General features: G+C 41.4%; 1 protein-coding gene across 1 annotated transcript in view; it reads left to right on the top strand.

The window, feature by feature from the left end:
- The window catches only part of AFF2 (ALF transcription elongation factor 2), a 254,917-nt gene that overhangs the window by 100,664 nt on the left and 128,736 nt on the right, over nt 1-25,517 (top strand). The window contains exon 5 of the mRNA XM_075720780.1: nt 23,654-23,740. Coding sequence (XP_075576895.1) covers nt 23,654-23,740 — 87 coding nt within the window. The remainder of the gene's footprint in view (nt 1-23,653; nt 23,741-25,517) is intronic.

The raw sequence follows: 25,517 nt of genomic DNA, 5'->3' as shown, positions 1-25,517 counted from the left end.
CAAGAGGAGGTGATCCTATTTCCTACCCCATGACTGTAATTTGAGTCAACAAACAGAGGCAGAATGTCCTGGGCTTCCTTCTGAAACCTCCTGAGATCGGTGCAGGACTTTCTGTGGTCTTCAGAGGATGGGGATGAACTGCAGAGTCCCTGTGGCTGCAGGCAGCACCTCCTGCCACCAGTAGGCTGTTAAACCCACAGGGACTCTTGGGGCGGACAGAGCAGGGTTTTGGCAGGTTTCCCTATCTCTAGGGATCTGTCTCACAGGGGCATGTCATGGGCACCCAAAAAAGGGATACGAAACGGCAGATCTTTCTTGACTGCTGGGTGCAGATGCCCGTGCAGGTGCCCGGAGGCACCCCCTGTGCCCAGCCTTGCCATCCAGCCATGGAGCAAACCTGCCAGCCATAGCCACAGGCATAGCCAGAAGCCATCTTGAGCGTATGAAGCCGCCTGTGCCGGGGGAGCAGGTGTGGGCTTGGCACGCCGCAGGTGAGTGTGGGACCTCGGCCACGGTTCGTCGCGGTGCGCGCTCCCTCGCCACATGCGCGGCTAGGTGGGTTTGCATGCTGTTACGTGGTGAGGGTGGCTTAGTGTGCCATTGGCGTGGCATTAGGCAGCTCTGGGCGCTGACGGGCTGTCTGCAGCCTTCTTGTAACCTGTCTGCAAGCAGGCTGCAGGCTGCCAGCAAGGCCCCGAGTGCATGAAAGCAGCAGATCACAGAGCCACTTCTGGGGCTGCCCATCAAAGGCTGAGCAAACCCCAGTCCCAACTGGTTGCCTTCAGTGGCAGCACTTTATGCTTTCAACTTCATATAGTGCTGAAGCACCTGTGGAAGTAGAAGTACCTGAGTTTTGTCAATGACATCGTCGTTCTCAAATTTATAATGCAGAATGAGCTAGCGGGAAATGTGTTTCGGCTGCATGCAGAGTATCGTATTCTGCTTGACAGGCAATAGAGAGAAAGTAAGTAGGAGAATGCGATGCCCAGCGGTGGTCAAAATCCAGTCTTCGGGCTCCCCATGGAAGCCCTGTGTCAGGAGATTCGGGCTTTCTGCTCCAGACGAAAGGATGACCCTTGGTTTCAGCAGCAATTTGGGCTTTGAGAACCTGGATTGAGTTCCCAGTCCTGACAGATATTTCTGGCCTTTTTGGGCCATTTACATAGGCTCTGAAGAGCCTTTGGGAGTGAGGGCCTCAGCTCCCTGGTGGCAGCTTCCCCAGGTAAAAAAAACAGGCTATTAACATTTCCGTCCTGTCAGGGATGTTGCAGAGGTAAACAAGAAGGATTACAATACAGTCCCAAAGGTAGACAGATGGGGCTGTAATGGCGTGCATTTTGACCAACCAAACCATTGGCAACAACTGGCAATTTCTGCTCCTCTGGGCCATGTCCACTACTGAGATGTGTGCCCCAAAGTACCAGAGGAAGGGTGCTGCTGCCTGCCTCGCCTTGAAGTTTGCTTTTTTTTCTTTTTCTTTTTTTTTTTTTTTTAAGTCAGGGAATTCAGTGACTTGATTCAGTTTCACCCCTTGGAAAGACACAGTAACTCTTGTAGGTTTTTTTGCTAGATTTTACAAGGAAGAGGGACCCAAGCTAAGATCTGTGAACTCTGATTTTACAGAGCTCTTTTTTCAAGCTGAACCTGATTAATGGCTTTTGTAATTGTAGAGGTTTGCAATTCCTAATCTCTGTCTTCTTTTTTTTCCTAGGGAAAAAAAAGGTTTAATTGAGTTTATGGTCAAAAATTTCCAACCGAGTGAGGGGAAAGGTCTTGAGTCCATTCAGACCCCTGAGTCTTCAGAGGCAAAATTTCACAGTCCTTCAGATTTCCTGAAACACTTAGCCACTTATGTCATCTTGTGTAAATGCTTTAAGGAGTGTTCCTGATACTACAACCAAAGGTTAATGGCAGACCAGGCTCCTGTTGATTTTGCTTTTCTAATCAGGATGGCTGAGAAGTTGTGAAAAATAATAATAATAAAAAGACATAATCTCGTACAACTAAGGCCAAGCTGTAAAGGTAGTACAGGAGATTTGCATTTAATACAGGTTGCTAATACCAAATTGAAAGATGAAGGCAAATACACTGGTCATGGGTACACTTTTTTCTGTTCAAAAATGTGGCTTGCTTTTTTAAACCAACATAATGGCTTTGAAAGTGTGGATAACATGGCAGACAGGCAATCAACTGTGTGTGCGTGCATGTGTGTGTAATTCACATTTTATTAGTATGGATTTAAATTAATTTGTCACTTGCTATGTGCAGCCATTGAAAAATGAGTTCATTGAAATGTTGTGATACAAAGTGCAGATGGGGCGGGAGAACTGACATTTTAAACCAGTATTCTGAAGCTGCTACTTGTGCCACTTGTACCAGTGCTTTACGTCAGCGTGCCTTGCTGTCATTGCGCGTTATGTGAACCATCGTGCTGGTCCAGGCACAGGGGTGTGTGTAGGTGTGACATGGAGTGCGAACTAGCAGCAATCCTTTTTCTGCCTATAGAGAGCACAGAAGGGACCTCCCTTAGCATTGGTTTACCTGTGGGTAAAGAGGTGATAAGCATACAGCATTACATGGGAAAGAACACGGGAAAGAAGGGAAATTTTAACTAAATTTTCTTGAAGACTTGTAGTGTAAATTGAAACTTTGGGCTAGGTGATTGATGAGATGTAATCCTGCACAAGTGAGGCTCTGGTCTGTACACATAAAGCTTTCGTATCTGTGTTGCTAACCATCTGGGCGGACACTTCTGTCTAAAAATCTGTCCCTGCTTAGAGGAACAAAAGAGTTCTTGTAGGTGCATATTCACTGTAGTAAGGCATCAAGTAACTAGATGGACTTCTGATGTTATGTGGACAGCTGTGGTATTAATTAAAAGCTTCCTAGTCTGGAAGCAAAACAAATCCTAAATATAATTCAGATTGTAATTAGTGTAAAAACGACTGGAGTTAAATGAACAAAGTCTATAATTTGTATGGTCTTCTATTCTTCTGATGACTAGCTCATGTCTAATGACATTGGAGAATATGTAAATTGATCAGCAGGTGAAAATGCCCTTGACTGGGCGAATTATGTGTAGTATTACCTTCCTCGTGCCAATTGAAAGCACTAACGGATTTAATATGTATCATCCATAGCTGAGGTGAGCTGTTCACAGAGCAAAATTAGACTGTAACAGATATAGCCCATTATTTGCCCCTCAGTAATTGTTTTCTAAAATACAAACCAACATTGAAGAACGATGCTAAACCCAATTATAATAATTGTAATTTGAAAAATACAGGTACGCTGTCCAGTGTGGTTACAAATGCACTTAGTAGCTGACAGGCAGTTTAAATATTTTCACATGGAATCTGGGGGCTTGCTGGGGAGGACATGATGTGAATTTAAAATGATTACCCAGACGTCATTGGACAAGTGAATAACGAGCTGACTGGCCTAGTAAACCATGTGAACCTGTCAATGTGGGAACACGTTGGGGAGGAGATGATGTCAAGTAACAGTAACTTAGCAACCTGGCATTTAGCTGTCCAGAGAATGAGTAAGAGTAGCCGCTTTTAAATAGCTGAGTAAATAAATGAATCCCTATATGTCTTAGGTGTGCTATAAAAATAGCCCAGCACCGTATGTTTTGTGTCAAGCTGCTTCTTTCTCCAGGATAAGGTGATTTATTATTTCTATTGAAATGAAAAAATGGATTGAAAAGTTAACCCACGTGTAAATGTGTATCTGCGGCCTTTGTCCCTTGTCTGGCATGCAGCCTTTGGAAGTGTGTAAGGAACAGGTAACAGCCTGCATTGAAAAAGGCAATGTGTTACAACTGTAGGGTTTTTTTTTCTTAGACTTTGCTTATGTACATGAAGATTTGGATAGATAAAACCAATTAATTTCTTAGCAATTTCCAAACCATTACATTTTCAGCTTTTTATCAGCATTTTCTCAATGGCAGCAGAACCAGTTTCTGCTCTCACATCAAAATAAATCAAGGGGTAATTCCACTGACCTCTGATCTCATTTGAGTTCATTGAATTCTTCTTCCTCCCACACTGGAAAAATTGGCAGCAGTTCCACTTACATTGCTGCTGCTGTTTGTCACAAATGAGTGATTTAGATCGCTTAAGGAATCACTGTCAAAGGTATTAGCAAAAGTGGTTTTAATCTGATGTTGTAAAAAGTGTGACTTAACAAAGTTCAATGGCAAGGTTCACTCTATTAATTACTGCATGGAAGAATCATACAAAGGAAAATGTAGTTACACTTGAGTTAGACTGATTCACAGAGAGACCGAGAATGCAAACGTGTAAGGAGGACCCTCCCGTTGAGTCGCGAGGTTCAGAGTGGACCCCCTTGCTTTCTAAACTGCTGATGGAGCTTAGGTGCGGCTAGGTGCAATCTTAGTCTCAGACTTGGACAACGGTTTATGTCTAAGGGATGGTATATGCAAAATTTATCAATTCAGCGTGCAATCAAAGTTACCAAGACAAAATCAAGGCTACCATACTACAAGGTTATGCGCGATATCAGTTGCTTACCAAAGATCTGCTGTTGGCAAAAGGACTCTCTGCCTCAAGGAGCACCCTTGAGAGGTGTCCCAGCTCAAGGGGAGATCACTGCCAAGCAGCCATGCTGCCTAGCAGGGAGAGCTCAAAGAAAGCTCATTTAGGCTGTCATATTTATAGGATAAAATGGTTGGCTTGTAATCAAATTACATGCGCTAGGAAGGGTGTGCGTGAGGCTCCTTGTACCCACAACTTTTGTTGTTTCTTGATAAATGAGTCTTGGAAAAGCCAGCCGCTATTCATGTATCAATCATATGATCGGTGTTACAATCTCATATTCATTGATGCTCACTGTGCCACTCTGCTCCTTTGTGGGTTTTCAGAGAACAGAATGAAACTAGAGGAGTTCACGGCCCAGCTACGGGTCAGGGCTTTACCTCTTCCAGAGCCTGCACCAACCCACCGCCAGTCTGGTCAAGGGGTTGAGCACTCCACCCCATGACTACAGTCAATCTACTTTATCGACTCACAGAGTGGTAGTACTGTTACCTCTTGCCTCTGTGTCATAAATACGGGGCGTACTGCAGATCACTGGTAAGAGTCTAATTGTTTTATTTTAAGCGTTATAATTGATGTTAGTTGTATACCATTTTACATACAGAATCAGTTTATTGTATACATTTCACATGCTGGATTGATGTAATTTGTTTCATTTTTTGCCAAACTCTGACGTTCAGAATGATTGTAAGCAATAAACATAATAAGGTTAAAACTAACAAAACTACAATTGGATGCAGCATCAAATTCAAAATTCCAGTTGCTGTTGGCGACCATCCAAAAAGTATTTCCCACCAGCGATTTTCTCCATCTTTCTTCACTCTTTCCAGGACATGGTGTGTCTCCTCTGCATCGTGATGGATGGCAATTAGGGTTTTTTGTCCATTGTTCTGAGTTCTTTTTAGCCATTGACTCAGGTCATTATGTTGCAACAGTTTTCTCACCGATGTGAGATTCATTCCAATGGGAGTAGGCAATAAGTCTTGATACGATGTATAGTTAGATTGTAGCAATTGGTGGGATGTGACAGGAGCTGAATAGTTAAAGTTGCATCCCATAATTTGGGGAAAATTACAAATACAGATATTTGAGTGACTGTGTACATCTACAGCAGTGTTGTCTATTAATATAGAACCACAAAGGGTTCTTATATGAGTGCAGCCATTTCCAACATATACAAGTACTGTTTCAGGGGTTTCATCGGGATGTATTTCAAAATGACAAACATTTTGCTCAGTGTCAAGACAAACATCTTGGGCCTTAATGGTATTACTTTCACAAATAAATCCCTGTTGTTCCCTTACAACACGTGCATCAACATCAATAGTTTGCCATTTGTTGCCATTTTGTTGGGCCCATACTCTGTGTTCTAACAGATAGAGGATTGTGACTGAATCCCAGTGCAATGATTGGGTATATGGTGTAAGCTGAAGCATTGCTTATGGTTAAAACAAAAGCTCTGGCTTCACTGTCAGTGGGATCATGAGTGAGATTAACTAGATGCCACCAAGATTTGAAATCCCTTTCGAACTGAGTTTAGAAAGCAAGGGGGCCCACTCTGAACCTCGCGACTCAATGGGAGGGTCCTCCTTACACGTTTGCATTCTCGGTCTCTCTGTGAATCAGTCTAACTCAAGTGTAACTACATTTTCCTTTGTATGATTCTTCCATGCAGCAATTAATAGAGTGAACCTTGCCATTGAACTTTGTTAAGTCACACTTTTTACAACATCAGATTAAAACCACTTTTGCTAATACCCTTGACAGTGATTCCTTAAGTGATCTAAATCACACATTCGTGACACCATTATTAAATAAAAAGGAGTTACCCCTACATTACTTTAGATATACAGAAAAGCAGCAACTAGTCCTTTGTTCTGATGACTGTCCAGATGCAGTCTCACTCCAGAAAATGGAAATGCTGAGTAGTTCTTTGAGAACAGCTCATTCCTGGTTTGGTAGGTGATTAGCTCAATTCTTGTCTCAGTGTCACCACAAGTGTTCAGCAACAATTCCAGGAAGGTCAAAAGAAGCCTTTTCCCAGCATTTTGTGCACCATCCAGCCGTATACACACAGGCACGGTGAGATCAATAGTTGAAGTCATTTGGGGACAGCCTGGTGTAGACTTGAAGTGCAAAAGGCTCTTTGGGAGTTGGAGAATGCAACCTTACGTCTTCCCAGTCTAGAGCAGACCCTTAACATGGAGGCTTGCCTTGGCCACCATGAGTTATACCTGAACACAGCAGAACAGGGTTTTATTCAAGTTGTAGGCCATTCACCTTTACAGTGGCAACATTATGGTGTCACCCATGAGAAACACGCCTCAGGAGCATTACCCCAAAGTCTGTATTAACTTGAAAGTATGTAATGTAGAAAACTCAGAGCTAACTTTAGGCTAGCTGAGTAGGAAGTTGGCATGAGTCAACGCTCAAGTACTCAGCTTATGTGGTTGCTTTGTGGGCCCCCATTGTACTGCTGGCATGGTACAGGTTAGGTATGAGAGGAGTTCACTTGTGATGTAGTATATAAACTATAAATCTGCTTTGTGCTGCCAGATCAACGCAAAGCAGACTTCATGCTGTTGGGCAGGTGATGGGGAGAAAAGGTTGACTGTCTGATCTGACAAATGCGTGTGGGTGTGCAGTGTTTCCTGTATTCAAAAGGTGGTGTTTTGCACCTGCCTGTTACAGGGATAAATGCCTCTTCAAGATGTAAGGCAGCAAAAGATTAGACCTTTGTTAGGACAGACAAGCAAGGTCTGATTCCAGCCTGCAGGCACATTTATCAAATAAAGGTTTTATTTTCGTAGCAGTATTAAAGAAATTATTTAGCAAAGAACTTGGAAATGTAAAATCTGATCATTATGTGGTCTATTGCAGCCTGTCTACACTGTAACAATAAAAAAAGATTACAAAAGATATTTGGGAAAAGAGAGAGAGATTGCAGTGCACCTATTTCAAACTCACTATTCAATTCTCTTTTCTTATCTCCTTAACCATAATATTTTAATGTATATTTTTGTGCTGCCAAATTGAAATATTGCTGATTTCAGTAGTATTATATAATTCTGCTATCATTGCCAGGTTTACCATTGCTACTAAAATTACTGTAAAGTGTGCTGACATCACAAGAGTTTGGACACGTATTACTGCTTCTGAAGAGAAAGAAAGCACTCTCATGAAAAATGAAAGACGAAATGAAAAAGTGTTAATTCTTATCTGTTTTCCAAGCTCTTCAGCATCTCTTTTGCACCAGAACAACCACTTTTAGTTTCTCTTCCTCGTTGACAGTCACCTCAGAAATGATCCACTATGTGTTGCAGCATGTTACATGCTCGGCATCCTCCCTCTGATTCAGTACTCTGTTATGATAAAAATAATTATATTTTATGAGAATATACAAAATAATTTTTTAAAAGCCAATTCAAACGAGAAGGTAATTCAAGCAAAGTCATTGTCTTGGCGGAAAAAAATAGTAAGTTTTGCAACTTCTGCGGAAGATCAGGTGCACCGTCTGCAGCACTTAAAATTAAGTTTTGGTCACTTCATATACCACTTTTTCAAATACCTCTAAGTTTCGTGCTTTCAGAAATAACTGGAAGTGAAAGAGACAAAAAATGTGGGAAAACGAGTTGATGGGGTCTTGTAGTTGAGTGGAGAGTATCATAAAACTGAGATTCTTACTCCAGATTTGCAGGCTCATGGGACCTGACTTCCCGTCCCTTTTCATAATTGTAAATAAAGAGTAAGTCCCTTATCTTTGAGTGAAAGTGCGCAAGAAGACAGACCCAAGGAATCTGGGATGTCAGATCAACTGACCTTTTGTATGCTCCCATGAACAAAAAAGGCCCCAAGTGCTGAACTTGATGGAAAATTTTAGACACTAATACACTGTTACAGTGTTTGGCTCTAGCTATACCAGGTATCCTCCCTTAAGGACCTTGTGGGCTGCACGAGGTTATGTTGTATAAAAACATGATTAGGAACTTTAGAGCCTGTTGTGTGCCTGTCCTGGAGTACTACTGCTGATTCTGAAATGACCAGTAACAACTACTGGCACAGTATGCAGTGTGGTCAAGCAGAAAAGCCAGATAAATAATAACAAAGAAGAAGCTCCTATACGCCACTTACACATCTTACTGCCAAAGTATTAAACGAAAAAATCTAGTCCTATTTTGAAATATAGGTAGTAGAATATTACTCTGGTCTCAGATTAATCATTTCTGTTATTTCATCTTGTCCTGTCAAAATGAAACATGGTTAAATATGGGCATTGAGTGTTTAAACTGCTAGCAATGTTACCTTTCATTTAAGTAGATTAATAATGTGTACTTAACAAATTGCTTTAGGCACAGAATGAAGACATTGAAAACATGTTAAAATCGAGTTAAGCTTTCTGAAATGAATGCATGCTTTAGAAACAATTCTGGTTTGAAATTACAAAGTCTATAGCATCTTCTGCGGCTCTATCTCACAAAAGGGAAGGGCTCCATTTTTGCAGCCCTGAGGGCAAGTGTTTCAAGTCCTGGTAGGAAGCCTCCCCATAAGTCAGCCCTGCTGAAGGAGCTGGTGGGGCCCATGAAGGTTAAGTTGGCCATGTGTGGTTAGTCAAGAGAAACAGAGCTAGGAAAAGGCTAGACGGACTTGCAGTGTCCAAGGGAAGACAGGGGTCGAAGATGTAACTAAATGAATCTTCAGAAAGAGTATCAAGAGCTCTCCTCTTTGAAATTCTCCTCTGAAGTTTCCTACACGTGACAATCAAAACCTAACAAAATTGGTTGATGGGTAAAAAAATATACGTGAGGAAAGAACTAGAGAAGTGAAAAAAAATGGACCAAAAAGGGGCCAGATATTTGAGGCATGCTCAGTTTCACTGCTTTAATGATACCCGCCATGTTGCAACCTTTGATGTTTCACTGCTCTTGTGCTCTTAGAAGGAAAGTAAAGAAAACAGGACAAAGATGACACCTGGAGTAAACCTGAAGTTAGAACTTTGAATCTCATTGTTGCTCTCAGAGGAAATGGGTGGAAGTGTTCTGTTACAGCAGATACCAGGAATATTTGTTGCCGTTTTCTTCATGTACTGCAGTCTAAATTTAACCCAAGTCAGTCCTAATCTCTTCTTCTTAAGGCAAGAATACAGACACCACCTGAGTTACGGGCCAAGAAGTATTTCTTCCTGAGAGACACCTTGGACGAGCATGTGGACTTCTCCTTTGGAGGAGTCATGTGGTGACACACTATCAGCCTTGCCAGCCTCCATGGGGTTTGCAGAAGTAGCCTAACATGTGAAGGCAGTCCTGCAGTCATCATCTGTCTTAAGTTCAAGTTACTCCACATTCTGTAGGGAGAATAGTTCTGGAAGCTGCCTTTTCAGGGGGAGCAATTTATGTCTTTGCTACTTGCCGTTGATCTGTAGGCTTTAAGATTGTCATGCAGCATAGTCAGTGGAGCTCTTTCTGAAGGTGTCTTTATTCTCACCTGTGGAGATTGTTTCAGCTGTCAAAGTCTTCAGAATACACCTCTTCACACCTCCCAGGAAAAGACTGATATGGTCCATCTTCCCATACCTTTGAACATCCTCTCAATAAATGTTTGAACACATAGACTCAGATAAAACATCCTACCTTCAATCTTCCTGTATAACCTTGAGATGCCCCTTCGCTCCACAGTGTCACTTCTATGAAATGGGGAAATAGAACCTCACCCACACTGCCATTGCACTGTGAAGTTAAAGTAGTTGCTAGCAAAATGCATTGAGGTCCTCAGCTGGAATTATTGGTGTTATAATTGTGCAAAAGCAAGGCTCAATCAGATATTTAAAATGATACTACATGCTGTGGCTTATCCATTTCTATAGAGAATTTCTAACATTTCTTTAAAGAAAGCATGTCGTTGAATTTAATGTTCTGAGAAACCTTATGAACTTCCAATCTATTTTAGCCATATATTTCAAATTGTGCTTATAATTGTGGTTTTTATTGAACATGTAAGTTCCTTTCAATTTATTAATACAGTACATGGGTTTTAATACACATTTGAGAAGAATGCACACTGTGGATGGGAGGCAGTTCTGAGCGTTTTCAAATTGTCACAGTAAAATTGTCGCATTTGTTTAATTAGCCTGTAGATCCTGCCACATTGATTTATGTCAGCTGCGTAACAATTTCTTTGGATAGCTAGAAAATCTGACCAGAATGATTTTTTTTTTTTCCCCCCCTCCCAAGGAATTTCTCACATTTCTTTTTGATTTAAAAGCAGTCATGCAGGTACCCAGCCTTGCAGAACTCAGCTGAAGAAAATGTCAGGCTGTAGCATTAGAAAGGAAGATGGTTTTATTAGTTCAAGGCGTTGAGGTGTTTGTTGACCATTGTTCAGAGGGAAGAGATAAAAACTGACTACAAACATGAATCTGAAGTTCAGACCTAAATGTCCAGATTTATGTTTGTTCAACATTCCTCATGCACTGTTTATTCTACCTGCTGCAAGCGTTACTGTATTGCTTTCCAGGGGTCCTAGGGCGAGGGCTCTGGTGTGGGTGTCACTAGAAACCCTGTTCTCAACAGTTTACAGCTCTTCTTTAAATATTTCCTCTATTCCAAAGTGCCTGTGCAATGTCTAAGCAAATATTTGGGGGGGGCAGGAGGAAATAATACCTACTAGTGCTTTGCAGGGTGAAACAGGAACAACATGGACTTAGGAGACTTGCATGGGTTGCTAATGGGGGGAAAAAAAAAAAAAGCAGGGTAGTGTTCATTGCATTTGCTGCTGGTTGAGTAGGTGATTTAAGGCATGGACAAAATTTCACCTCTGGAGCCAAGCTGGAAAATGGCGGATACTGATCTCTTGTGGGGAATGCTTTGAGATCTTCTGATGGAATTTATTGCACAAGCACTGAGTGTTAAAGGCCCCTTTGGGCTTTGTAGTCCATTAATTTCTTTGCCATGAGTATATCCTGCTAAGGAATATGTTGTTTGTGTACCCCAAGGTACAGTAACCTTTAAAAATATCCTTCTGAGCCTTAGAAAAAAACCTTGGTGTTTGGTTTGTCAGAGAACATTCCCAGTAGTGATTTTTTATTTTTTTAAATCAAGCCAATTAATTCCTTCCCACTTATTCCAGTATTTTATCATTTCTAACCTCTTGAGTCCCTAATCTTTTCAATAAGAGGTCTGAGCTGCCAGTTTATCTGAAAAAGGAGTGTTGTACCAATCAAATGAAAACTGGTGCTCAGCTTTTTTTGAAGAGCAACCCCTTGTCATTCCTGAGTTCAGACAAAAACAAAGAACACAGCTTCACAAATGGGGCGTTCACTGGAGGCTTCTTTCCATGAAAATAGTTATCACTCCTTTTTTCCTTGGCAATTGAGTCATTGTTGGTTTTAAAAGAAGTTGTCATGATCTCCTCATTACCATTTTGCTTAATATGATAAGTGTAAACTACAAGAAAGCTATCGTGTTTGAAAGGATACAGGAATCCTAAGGAATGTTATACTAACTGATTGTGCTCTTTGAAAAGGCTTAGACTGGGAATTTGACTAAATGTATCATTCTGTCTCCTTTGCAGCAGCATTGTCATTTTATAGTGTCTTTCACTTCCAACACAAGTTACCCTTCAAAAACAGAATGCCATGTTACTGCATCTAGCCTTTGTATCTCTCCAGCAAAGTGAGATCAACAGCTCCTTTTGGTAATTGCTTGAACATGATAATACATTGCACTTTGTACTAAAAATTCCAGTTCATCTTTTATGATAACTGGTGATAGTCAGTGTTTGGCACCGGCTGGAGTTGCAAATCGCGCTAACTGCTTAGAGCTAACTAGCAAGCATGGGTCTACTGGGTGGTCTTTTCTTGGACTTGCTCCAAGTTTGTTCCAGATTCCTCATGTGATCCCTGATAAACTATTACTAATGAACAGTTTGCTATTCCTTTTTGGCCATCTAGAAGCAACAGACAATACATGTCATCGTCTAGTAATGTAGATACATAATTTTTAAATGCTGAAGCACCAAACTTACTGCATTTTAGTGCTGTGGCTTTTGTGTCCTATTGACTGGTTTTCCTGTGGGAAAAAAAGTAGTGTAGTGTTTGGAGACAGGAAGGTTATGGACTTTGCTCTTTTTCAGCCCTGTTTTCAGGAGTTAGTTTGTTTCGATGTAGTTTGTTATCAGAAGGTTTTAAAAAATGCAGGCATGGGAGGAGGATATATTAATCTGGTGTATAGTCTGAACATGCTGATTTCAGACGTTAGGACCGCTCTGTGTGGGACCAAGCATCCTCAGCTGTCATATGTCTTAGTGGCAGTTCTAAGCATTTAATGTTTCCAACCTCAGACTTATTAGCTTTGTAAGAAAGAATGAGCTGAGAAATGAGGAATCAAATGCATGCATGTGACAGTGGGAATCTGTCTACCAGAAATAGTCTGAAGCCTCCATACCTTAAGGGAGATCAAAAAAGTCCTCAGCATGTTTTGGCTTCGGTTTTCTTTACTCTTTAAGCTGGCTTATTTGGGTAAGGCTGACATGCCAAAAAAGAGTATGTTGTATCAAAACATCTTCTATAACATACATCCATTTTTTCTACACCTGTTAGCTTAGCAAGAGTGGATCAAAGGGGAATGTTGGCATGATTTACAGGACACACAGATGCAGAAACAGACCTGCTTCAAGGCGCAAGTGAGGAAAAGGAAATTCAGACTGAAATGTTTGTTCTTTTCCAAAGGCTAAAATTACTATAATAAAAGCCAGGTCACATGATAGGGTTTCAGGTGGCTGCTTAGGTCTTTCTGTAAGAGATGAGAATTAAAGGGTTGAGTGTGAGAGGTGGCAAGGACTCTACCTCTCTGTTACAGGCCAGAACCCATAGTATATTTTTTGGCAAATGTGCTAAGCTTTTAACCATACAAAAAAACCAGGGTGCCAAATTAGAGGATCCAATGATCAGGCTTCAGTTTGAAGTTTTCTGCCCATCCAGAAGTTTTCTGTCCATCCAGGGCTCACTGAATGCTGATCAAGCTGGCTATGTTGTCCACCCAGGATTTTCCAGTCAGTATTCGCTGTTTCCATTTTCCAGCCAATATTCAGAAGGTCCACCACTGCCCTAGGCATTGCATAAGACAAAAAATGAGATGGTCTTTGCCCTCAAAGCATTCATAGTCTCTGATGTAGGCACTGGGAAGATAATCATAGTCTGTAGGGCAGAGTGCATTCTTCATACACTAAGGGAGAAGCAACTTTTCAGCTGGGACACATGGTAGGAGGAGCATCACATGGATGAAGAAAAGGAAATGGTGAAAAAAGACAGCTTCTGTAAGGGGAGGTTTGAGCTTTTCTAGGTATGCACTGTGTCTTTGCTTCAGCCTCAGACCGCTGTTTTAATGGCATTACAGTGGAGGTGTTGATGAGACCATATAAGAGGGAAACAACATTAAAAAGAAATGCTACCCTGGCACGCCCACTCAGGAAAGCCCATGCTGCAATACCGCTTGTGTTGTAAGCAGAATAAAAGAGATCTGGCAGAGTCTTGGTTTTGAAGGCAAAAAAACAGCTTTTGTAAAAGATTTCAATGTGTATTGTACAGCAGTGTGTGGTAGCTTCATTTCTTTGTATTTGATGAGTAACAACTTGGAGTCCAATTTTAATGAGAGCAAATCATGGCTTACGCAAAAGAATTCAGATTTAAACTCAAATAAGTTGCCTAACCTGGTTTCTTAATTTCCTGCCTAACCTGGTTTCTTAATTTCCCCCTATATGCTATTTCAGATAATTGATGCTCCTGTTTTAAGACTAAAGCTGGTGTCTTCTGGCACAAGTTGATGCTTTCAAATTCCTGATGATTTTTAGACTCGGTTTCATGATATTGTTAGGGTGTGGGTTATAGACTGGTTGCCTTGGTCTAAAACTTAGTGTACAATGTAAAACTTCAACAGTTTCTGTGCTAAGCCTACAGAACGGGAAGTTTTGTAGTTTAGTAATTTAATTTTGCCTGATACTGAATTTGGAGATTTTATTTTTTCACAACGTTGGCATAAGTGGCTACAGGAATTAAATGCATTTTGTAATAAATTACATGGATAAGGTCTTGTCATGTGACTACATAATTCACTGTTGTGTTTTGTATGAAAAAAACATGAATTGATTACATCTGGCAACGTCAAGGAGATGGTGTAATGTATTGTATAAATGTGCACAGTGGAGTGCCTCAGGGTAGGTGCAGTCTTGTTTTGTAACTGTAAATTATAGTTCTGCTCTCCTCTTGGTGTGAACCCTAAGTTTCAGAGAAGAAAACAGGCGATTCAAGACATGCTTTTTTGCTTGTGGAGCTGGATGGATGGAACAAATTACCAGATTCCCTTAAACAAGTGCCAGCAGTGAATAGTTTCAAAACACAGTTGCTTATTTACTTGGAGAAATGTTGCCAATGTTTTTTAAATTGCAGAGATGAAATTATATGTTGGTATTAGTAACTTTTGAAAGAATTAGCTTTTTATTACTTATTGTGCCTTTGTTTATATTATACTGTTGTACTGCCAGGATGTTACGTTGTATTTAACAGTTCAATGCATACTTCCTATCTCTTGGGGCCCTCATGGAAATTAGATGTGCCATCCCTGGAGATGGTTACCAACAAGTATCGTTTTGAACGAATACAATCAATGGGATATGGCTGTGCATCTCAGTGGGGATGAGAAGCTGCCAAGAACAGGAGGTATTGCATTGGCCATACTGTCCACAGCAAGACTCTGGTACTGTGTATTAGGCAACAAAGTCATTAGTTTAGTTACCGAGAATGACAGATGAAGGATGGATGCCTAGCTTTCTGGAAGTGGGCTTACTACACGTGACTGCAAGTACCTGAATATTTATGGGTCTGTCATTAACTGTTAGGACTCTAAAACTGGTGTTAGCTGGTGGTAACTGAATATCCAGTTCTGGATGCAGTATTAAAAAGATAGGATCTCAGCACAGCTGAGAATTAGTAAGTATAGAGGATCAGGATTTTACCCTCATGATTGCTCTGGTGTTCTTGAAGTGCTCTGTGAAAGACAGCACTGACCGCTCTCCACCAGCATCCCAGATGAGCGGGACCTCGTCTGACCCATTCTGGCACTTCCATCTTCCTGACCCATCAGTAGGTCTGTCCAGAAGAAAAAGTTACATGGAAATATGAATACCTCACATGGCCCAGCATCTCACATGCGCTTGGCAAAACTTCAAAGCTTTGATCATCTTCTCCTTGCATGCAGCCATTACAGCCTATCCTTAACGTATTCTGCAAGTAAAAATCATAGAATCATAGAATCGTTTAGGTTGGAAAAGACCTTTAAGATCATCCAGTCCAACCATTAACCTACACTACCAAGTCTACTCTAAACCAATCAAGGGTAGACTAGACTAAACCATGTCCCCAAGTGCCACATCTACCCGTTTTTTGAACACTACCCGTTTTTTGAACACAAAAAACCATGAAAAATGTAAAGAAGACACCTTCCATCTCTCTTGGATGGGAAGTGGAGTTACCTCAGTGGCATTATTCCTGGTCAGTACATGCCTGTCTTCAGACTCTCTGAAGACCCTTGGCTTGTCACAAAGACAACACTGGCTCCTGCTCATCTCCTGGACCTTCACTAGAAAGCTTAGGGAGTGGTCTAAGACAAAGACAGTGTGGGTCAAAGAGGCAGTCATACATGCAGGATGCATCTGCCTTTGAGTTCACAATTTCTCAGGCCTCCCTTTTCCACAGAACTCTTAATTCTGTCTCATCATATAAAACTTGCCAAGAGCGCTCTCCCATGTGCTTCCTGTAAGGTCCTGTTTCATTTTTTACACTGTGTGATTCTATTTCACTGATTATGTTCTGTGAACCCCCATGTCCTTCCTGCACTTTACTCATGCAGATAACTTAAGCCTGACAAGAGTAGGGGTACAGCTGCTATAGACCTCTCGTTTTGTTGCAGTTCACTGGAATGATATTTCTATAGTAGGACCCTTAGGAGGTTGTGCTGCATGTTCCTGAAAATGCCAAGAACGTGTGAGAAGGTGCCTGAGGGTGCAAAACCTGCTTGGGATTGAATTGAAGGACTGTCTTGGGCAGTGTGAGCCACATTCAGGACAGTTTTTGACCATATAATCTCCGTGAGGTGAACCCTGAAGAAAATTATCCTGATCCACCTTGGAGAGAAGTATCCAACCTGTTTCACAGAGCAGCCTTGGGAATGAACTGTTATACGCACAGTGCGGACCATTTGGGCCCCAGGACCCAGCAGGGAGCTAAATCATTTGACAATGTAGACACACTATTATATAGGCTGTGGTTACTTTTAGGATTGTGTCGGACTTGTTAAATTGGAAATCCGGTGGTGGGTTCATGTGGTGTAGCTTCATTACTCTCCCCCCTAAAACAGCCTCTTGAGCTCTGATACCTTCTCATTGTAACAGAGCATTGTTTTTCTTCACATACACAAGATTGGTTAGAGTAGTAAGTACATCAATCATGATTTGTTTTTTTTTTATTGTCTTCTAAATGCTCTAAGCAAAGAATATGAGTGTTAGTAGTTATAAAAGCTACAGTATGAGGAAAATATATTGAAAACTGTGAGGTATACAGGAGTCAGAGGGTATTGAGAAGCTCAACAGAAAAAGAAAATGTCCCTATTGCTATCCGTTTCTTTGTGGATTTCCAAATATTATCAAAGTAGGAAAGGAAAATGTAAGTTTATAAAAGTTTATAGTCAACCCCTATTGGCTTCTAAAGCAATTTCTATATTCATTTTCACTGAATATAATTTTTGTCTGTCCTTCCCCTTCTTTTTAATATGGAAAGGAACATTAATTTACTATGGTTTTCCATATGGATATGGAATGCATCCCATTCCCCAGTTGGGCAGAGGGAACTTATTTGCTGTCATTGATAAAACCCACAAGGTGAACGCTGTGTTTTTAGATTATGGTCAGGGAAATGGTTGCTTTTTAGCTTTTCAATAATAAATTCATGCATGTATGCACTATATTTCCAAATGGCTTTCTAGTAGTTTTCAGTACAGTAACAAGATAAATTCTAGTATGACAAAGGCATCATTGCAGATGCCGCCACATTGTTCCTCCAAAAATATGTACTGGGCACTAGCCACTGGTAATAAATTTGCTAAAGCATCGGCATGAGTAAAAAATTTCCTGCTTTAACATTCATACCAGGAAAACTGACTTTCTCTTGGAGGCCATCAGGCCATTGCTGAAGTCTTTTTTTTTTTTTTTCCCTTACAGGAAAAAAGATGTGGTATCCCTTTGATGCTGAGAATGTTTTTAAGTGCTGAAACATGATAATCAAATGCATATCCATGAATTTATCTATCATGTCCCTGTCAATTCTGACAATGTATCAAAATCCCTTCCTCAGGAAGCCTTTGGCCCAGTGTAAAGCAGGCCAGATTACTGCTCAGGATATTCCCAACTGCTCGTGCAAATTTTCCATTCCTTCATAAGGAATACGAATGAAAAACAACCCGTAGGTTTATTGCCTTTGTTTGTGTTCCTTTAGGCTTTAGTGTCATTTGCTTGTACGTGTATAAATATATATCTATGTATTCATTCTTTCCTTAGCCTTTTCCCCAAAGATGAAATGGGTTGAGATGTTTTTCAATTCAGTATGTATCACACACATAAAACGTGGCTGCTCCTCATGCATTACTGGCTTCCTAGCAGAGAGAGTTTGATAAGGTTTGTATAAATGCAGAAACCAGAAAGATACTGTGAAACAAGACACGCTTTTTACTAAGGTTGCATTGATAAATAGTTAAAAAACATTAATAAATCATTAATAGAGTCTTTAATAAATGGTAAATCACTTGGTTATCTTTATTCCATCAAGGCAGTAGATTGCTTAGCACCAGCTGTAACATCAAGTTTGTAATAACTTTAGAACATCTAGTCATCATATATTAATTTTTTCCAAATGCAACTTTAACATACTGTGTAACCAAAAATTGGAGAAAGTTTAAAGCGACAGATTTAGCTAAGAGTTAAAAGGACTGAGAAGGGCAGTTGACAGAGAGAATACCACAGATAAAGTCTCTTTAGCAGCAGTGGCCTTGGATTGCATTTATTGCTAGCAATGTGTGCAGGGCTGCTCCTCCTCCTGCTCCTCTGGCTGCCCTCTAATGATGTGGGCAAAGCGTTGGTCCTGAAACTGCCTTTCTGGATTCTAATGCCACAGAAGAAAAACACCGGGATAGTTGCTTTCTTCTGCCTTTTTGTGGATCTGCTATCCACAAGAGAGGCAGTAAGGGTAGCGTTTGGCCAGCAGAGATCTATCAAACTACAGAACAAGAAAAAGGGATAGGAAGGGTCCTAGAAATCTCATCATCTGCTGTCCCAATGCAGGAATCAATTCTGCCTAAGCTATTCCTGACTGATGTGTGCTAATCTGTTCTTAAGTGTGTTTCTCCAAAGATGGAGTCTGTGCAGCCCTCTGAGCAATCTGTTTCAGTACTGCACGGTCCTTACCATTAGAGAGCTTTTTCTTATGTCTAACTGGAATCTTTCTGGCTGCAGTTTAAGTTCATATCCCCCATAAAACTGGAGAACAGATTATTCTCTCCTTTAGCAACAGCTCTTTCTGTAATTGAAGACTGTTCTCATGTCTCCCCTCAATTCTCCCAAGGGAAGTAGCGTGAGCCCTATATCTTGAGAGACTTCAAATTAGATCAGGCTAAGCAGTTTCGAGTGCGCTGTAGGAAGGGAAGCTGCCTCAGTAGGAACGCAGAGTACACAGTCTAGCTGCTTTTTTCCATAATGACCTTTTAGAGCCTGGCTCAGTGCTTTTATCTGTATTTAAAAACACTGTACACTTTCTTTTGAACAAGGAGGAAATGATGCAAAAATGAAATACAGAGAAAGGAGATAAATCTTGAAGGTGGCTATAATTTTAGGGACTGGTTTCATAAAGCTATTTACCATCTGCCCCATATCCCCTGTACTCAATTCTCTTGCACTGACCTTTTCCTTAGAAACTTGCAAGTTTAAATCCTTCCCCAGTCCTCTCCTTCCATTTAAATCATGATTTGGCCTTGTACCTCTGCAGCCCTTAAAAAATTTGCTTGGAGTATTAGTATTTTTGGTGATTCATTAGATCGCATCTGCATGTGTCCTTCTTAGTTACTTACCTGAGGGCTTTTATAGCCGAAAAAAGTAGACATAGCTGAAGAGACAAGCGTGCCTAGCTCTAATAAATAAAGCACATGGAGTCAATTAAAACAATGTTTAAATAATTTTCAGAAAGGAGGATGCTTGATGTTACTACATCAGAGGACCACAGTGACTTTTAAGCCAACAAACTGTGCAGGTTTACTTTCTCATTTAATCTCCAGGTCTATAAAAAAATGCACACTTCCATAGCAGTCATCTACCCACTCCAACAGTTAACATGATTTTGGAATTATTTTAAGTCCAAACCATGTGAAAATAAATCCTAACTCAATTTTGTGGGATTACTTTGTTTCCATTCAGTTCCTCTTTAAAGCATTTCATATGCTCAGTTTTATTATTGTTACTTCCAGGAATTTCTAAATACTTCCAAATTTGGATTGATTAAACTTTTTTAACTTTTCCTGGGGGAAAAAAAAAAAAAAAAAGAATGCAATTCCCTGCCTACTTTCCCAGGTATTTACAGACCGAGATGTTTATATATACATCCTGAAGGATGCATACACAACACACACGCTGTCTGTGTGGTTCTTTATAGTCATAACATATTAGAAGGTAGATATATCAGATTTCACAAGTTAAACAAAATAGAGCTTAGCTAGTACTTAAGGATGAGGGACCTCCAAAAGAAATCAGGGCATAGCAGAGAATGGTGAAGTCATGTGGATGATTAAACAAATTACATCCTTTCTTCTGATCCTCCAAAGTAATGTGCATGTGCTTAAGGAGCAGAGTAGGAGAGAGTTAAGCAGACGGTCACATCTCTGCAGGATGTGGGTCTGGGGTGTTGACCCTTCAATGAACACAGTGCAGTGCCATTTTTGTGTGTCATTCTGTAGCTCAGTAGTGATCTGCGTGAGTATAATATGCAGCTGTGTGGTGGTCAGTGTGGGGTTGCTGCCCATACATTTTGAAATGACATTTTTCAGATGAGTAAACTCAAAAGTTTCTCTATGATCATTCAAGGTTCTTTGGTCAACAGTGCTGCGGCACTTGCCTGCAGGTAGATGTAGGTATGTTTCTTTAAGTAACTGTATACTTCCTCAGCACTTCCACACACAGTGTTTGTTTAGATGCTGAGCTTTAAATGCTTGTGTTCTTTTGCATGTGTGATCCTATCTGGAATTTTCTATCCAATAATTTTTATTACAGTGATAATTGAAGTGAAATGCTTCAGTGTAGCTAACCTGTACCTTTGTAATAGACTTTGATGCTCACAAGGTCACTCTGTAAACAGATAGATCAGATAGCCCTAACCTCGCTGAAGTTGACTTTTGCCTCTGACCTCAGTGGAGTCAGGATTTCTTACCTTGTAATTGAATTTCCTCAAATAATAGCAGACCCATTTTTCCTTTTCCTGCTGTTTTATGTTCAGGTGTCCCCTAACAGGGAGATGACTAGATTTGCTTACACTTCATCCCACCGAGTTGGTACGCAGTGGATGCCCGATGCATTTTTGACAGTGAATATTCTGAAATATTTGCTGGCACCACCTTCCCATGAATCCTAGGCTCTCTGTCCAGCCTTTTATGCGTGGGCAGGAAGAGACTGAGGTCAAGCCTATAATTGCAGTTCTAGAATATGCTTCGTTTCTGCCTTCAATCAGGCTGCCTGTCCCTCTTTTAATTATGTGATATAGTCTCTGTTTCATCATGTTGCTATGAAGAGATTTGCCACAAAGCAACCTCTACAGCATAGGATTTGGCAGAGGCATGCAGGATTTGGATTATATTATCTCACAGAAAAGTTCAGCGGATGCTTAAATCTTTTTCTGCCTTCCTCTGTGCAGAGGTCAAACAATCAGTGCAATAGCGTACTTCTCGTCTTTGCGCTGAGCTGCCACAGCCTCGCCCAGTGGGAGGGATGAGCTGCTCAAGAGCTGCCTTTCCTCCTCATTGCCGCTGTTAGCTCTTTGTGCAGTGAAAACAGGCCCTGAGCTCCACAGGCAGAAACCCAAAAGTTCTTTCAGGAGTGCAGAGACATCCGCACCCTCCCCTGTCCCCGGGTCATCTTCCTGGACAGAAGGAACTGGCGAAGCTTGGCCTTTAGATAAGTGCGAGCATCTCCATGGTGCGCTGCTGGTGGAAGCGGAGTGGCAGAGCCCAGTGGGGCCGAGCTGCCAGACCGTCCCTGCCCTCCTGCCTCCACAAAACTGGGTGAGGGCTCCTCTCCGCAGTGGTCATTCCCGGGCTCTGTCCCTTGCGGGGCTCGGCCAGACCTTGCTGTAGTAGCAGCATTGCCAAGGGTGGAAATTTGATGGGCTTCAATAAAATACCAGTGCCCAAGAGGAGCTTGGGGGAAGTCTACATGTCCGCCTGTCCCATTGACTGAGGACCATGGTGCATGGTTTTCCTTCCTCTCCTGACCTCCTATATGACACATGATTTGTGAGGGACAACGGGAGACCTGAAACTTGCCGGCTGTATTTTCAGTGAATCCTACATTAGTGTCCAGCTGTAGCCACCCCATGTCTTTAGCCCAGATGCACCCACCACACTACCCTCTTGACAACAGTTATATTTTCTTTAATTAATTGTATTATGTTATATTTTTATTTGTGGAGTGTTTGCAGTGGTTGTCGTGTTACTACCTACAGAAACTTGTGTGCTCATCAGCTTTGTTGTGACTGGCCCTGGGCTTGACCAGTGTGAAATAGCAGCTGGGAAGTTTAGTTTACTGCAGTCAGGATTGTGGCCGCAGCACACAAAATTTCCTAGATCAGACCCTCTTTCGCTCTTTGTCTCCCTTGTCTCAAGAAAGAATCCTTTCTGAGCTTTGTAGGCAAAGAAAAACAACCAAGACAAAGATACAGCAGATTGCCAGAGACAAGTATCACTGTCTCTCTGAATATTTATTAAATTAAAAACAAAGATAAGAGAGAATGGAGCAACATCTACCATAAAACACACTCATTAGAATGGCATTTACAAGCTCTGCCTAAAACAACACTTTTGCAGTTTCTCTGTTTTACTGATTTTTCCCCCTCCTCTGAACGTAAGCCCCAGTCTGCTCCCACCGAGCTCGGTGGGGCGGCGGTTCTAGGCCTCAGTATGAAAAAGCAGGGTGTGCGCTGTCTCTTCTGCTTGTATTTCATAGCCATGGGCACCCAGGTGACTTCTTTGAAGGCAGCTGGATCATGCGTGTACAAATGATGAATTAACACACCGATACAGAACATGGGCCTGTTGCTCAGATGGTCTGGTAGGCAGGTCTTCACCAGAGACCTGGATTTCCTAGTTAAGTCCAGGCTTTCTGTGTGACCCTGTGCAAATCACAGTTCCTCCTTTCCAAATGGAATCGATAGTGCTCTGATGCTGTGACACTGCATACCACAATAAGTGCCTATGGCCAGTGGTGTGACAAGATGCTTCGGTGCATAGGACGCTGTCCCTGCTTTCTTTCACACCAGCATTCATGCTGCAAGCCCACACCAGATTTTTCTAGACCTGACTCTGGTTTATTTTGCCACTATGCAATCTTGAATAGGGTTGCCTTTTGCCACCATGCAGTCCTCTATAGGGTTGCATCTAGTGCGGTACAGGAGGGATCCCCTTCCTGCTTGGGCTTTGCAGGTAAAACTCTGTTCTATACTTATGATATTGCTTCATTCATACAGCTTGAGAGGCTGACCATGGAGGTGGAGTCAGCTGCCACCTGATGAAGACACAGATGGTCAAAATTTTGAAGAGTAAAACCTGTCCTCACCCCTGTTCCCAGGAAAAGCTGCCTGTGGGGTAGTTAAGGTGTTCATCTACCACGTAAGGATGAGTGGTGATGCTTCCTTAAGCAATTCCATCTCCAGGCTCAGTGGAGAATACATGATCATTTTTCCCTCTCTTTCTTCTTCATGTACATGAATTTGTTTTCAAAAGCGTGTTTTTTTTCTTCCCTAGGAGATGACCCATTCCTGGCCTCCTCCTCTTACTGCTATTCACACTCCTGGCAAGGCTGAACAGACCAAGTTTTCTATCCCAAGCAAGGTACAAGTAAGCTATTACCAGTGACCTGATTAACATTCTGTTCTGTTGAGTGTTCTTCGCTGGAGAGTTTATTTTTGTAATTGGTTCCATTTTCAAAAATTTCTGAGACTATTTTTAGTTGGAAATTCCCAATCAGACTGTTGTTGTTACTAGTAGGACTGCTTACTTAAAGCTGCAGAAGTTACAGCAGAGGCAAAGTGAACTTTATCTCTGTTGTTGTAAGAGCCTTTCTACAGCAAGTACGATAGATTTTGTTTGTTTGTTTTTCTTCCATCATTATTTGCACAGCGCAGTGGCTGAAATGGTCATTTGTTCCTATTTAGTGATTGATTGCATGGTGAGGTTTAGGCTGCATGGTCAAATTACAGTGACTTAAAATGTTCCTGCATGCGAACCGTGCTGTGGCATCCGTCTGTGTGCACACCCCAGCGGCACGTGACGGTGCGCAGTGCGATCCTCGGTATCAGCCTTGTTAAAACCCTGCACTCAGCGCTTGCCATGTCAAAAGCGTGTGTCCGGAGAGTACCTGCAGTTCACCTAACACGCAGTGAATCGTTAAGGTGTATGATTGGAACCTGCCTTTAGCCCGGATTCCATTGTTGCCTTCTAGCTGTGGTTCTGGCAGCACTGTTTGGGATCGAGCTCACATCCAGGGCGATTACTGCCAGAGGTATCTTTTGCTGGGACCTGAACAACTGTGAGCTGATGATGTTTGGGGAAGGGGAGGACATCCCCAGGGTGGGAAATCTACACCGGTCTGACATGGGAGCTACATAAAAGCTTCTTTCTAAAGGCAGGACCTTGGAAAATAGCTTATAAAACTGGTACTGCTTGACATTATGGTTCAAGCAATCGTATCCTGTTTTAGAAGCTGGAATGTGATTTTCCTCTTACTGATTTTCTCTGTTTGGCAGATACTCCCCTGTCTGAAAGGCAGCCGCCATACTTAATTGGAAATCATATGAAATTAGCAGTATCTGTGGCTTCTTAAAAAAACAAAGCCAGTGCCCAGAATGCCTGATTTTAATGGAATGTGATTCTTACTGCAGTTAACTGCTGCAGCATTAAGCATCAGAAGTCGTAGTCATACAAGAGCATCATCCTCATTGCAAATGGCGTTAAAGTCAGTTGAACCCATTTAGGTGAAAGTGGAGTCTGACCTGTGTGAATACAGTGAGAGTAGAAGTTTTTGCCCACTGGAAGCTGTATTTCTTTAATTTGTGTCATCTCTTAATTCAGTGCTCTCTTTTTGACGGGCCCTACAGAAATTGGTCCAAGTCCTGCATACTGCCGCTATCTCCATTGGCAGCAGTATAAGCCTAAGTTCAGAGAAGCTAAAACTTTGGTTCGCTGTTCTGTTTCTATTAGCTTTGCTTTGAACTTTTAAGATCCACATCAAAGTTAATTTCTGGGCATGTTAAATGTTGATCCTAAAATTCTTGACCATATCACTTCAATACAAAATATAAATTAGATTTTTTTTTTTTTTTTTTTTTGAGCTAGCATTTCAGGAAATAGGCAAGCACATAAATGTTTCCAAGTTTGCTAGTTTTACTTTAAAAAATACAACAGAAATGTCTCTTCAGAACATCACATTAAATCAATTATAGCTAGCCAAATTATAGATCTTAGATATCATGTGGCTAGAATGTGCAGCCATATAAACCAGAGACGGGCACTATTAGAAGTTCTCAATTTAACTAGTAAAAAAAAGTATCCTCATGAGAAATGTATATAAAAAAGTGTGATAAAAAAGGCGGAACTTATCAGAACAATT

The sequence above is a fragment of the Pelecanus crispus genome, chromosome 13, assembly GCF_030463565.1.
Source record: "Pelecanus crispus isolate bPelCri1 chromosome 13, bPelCri1.pri, whole genome shotgun sequence".
Lineage (NCBI taxonomy): Eukaryota > Metazoa > Chordata > Aves > Pelecaniformes > Pelecanidae > Pelecanus > Pelecanus crispus.
The sequence above is the reverse complement of the archived record's forward strand: the minus strand, read 5'-3'. Positions and strand labels throughout refer to the sequence as shown.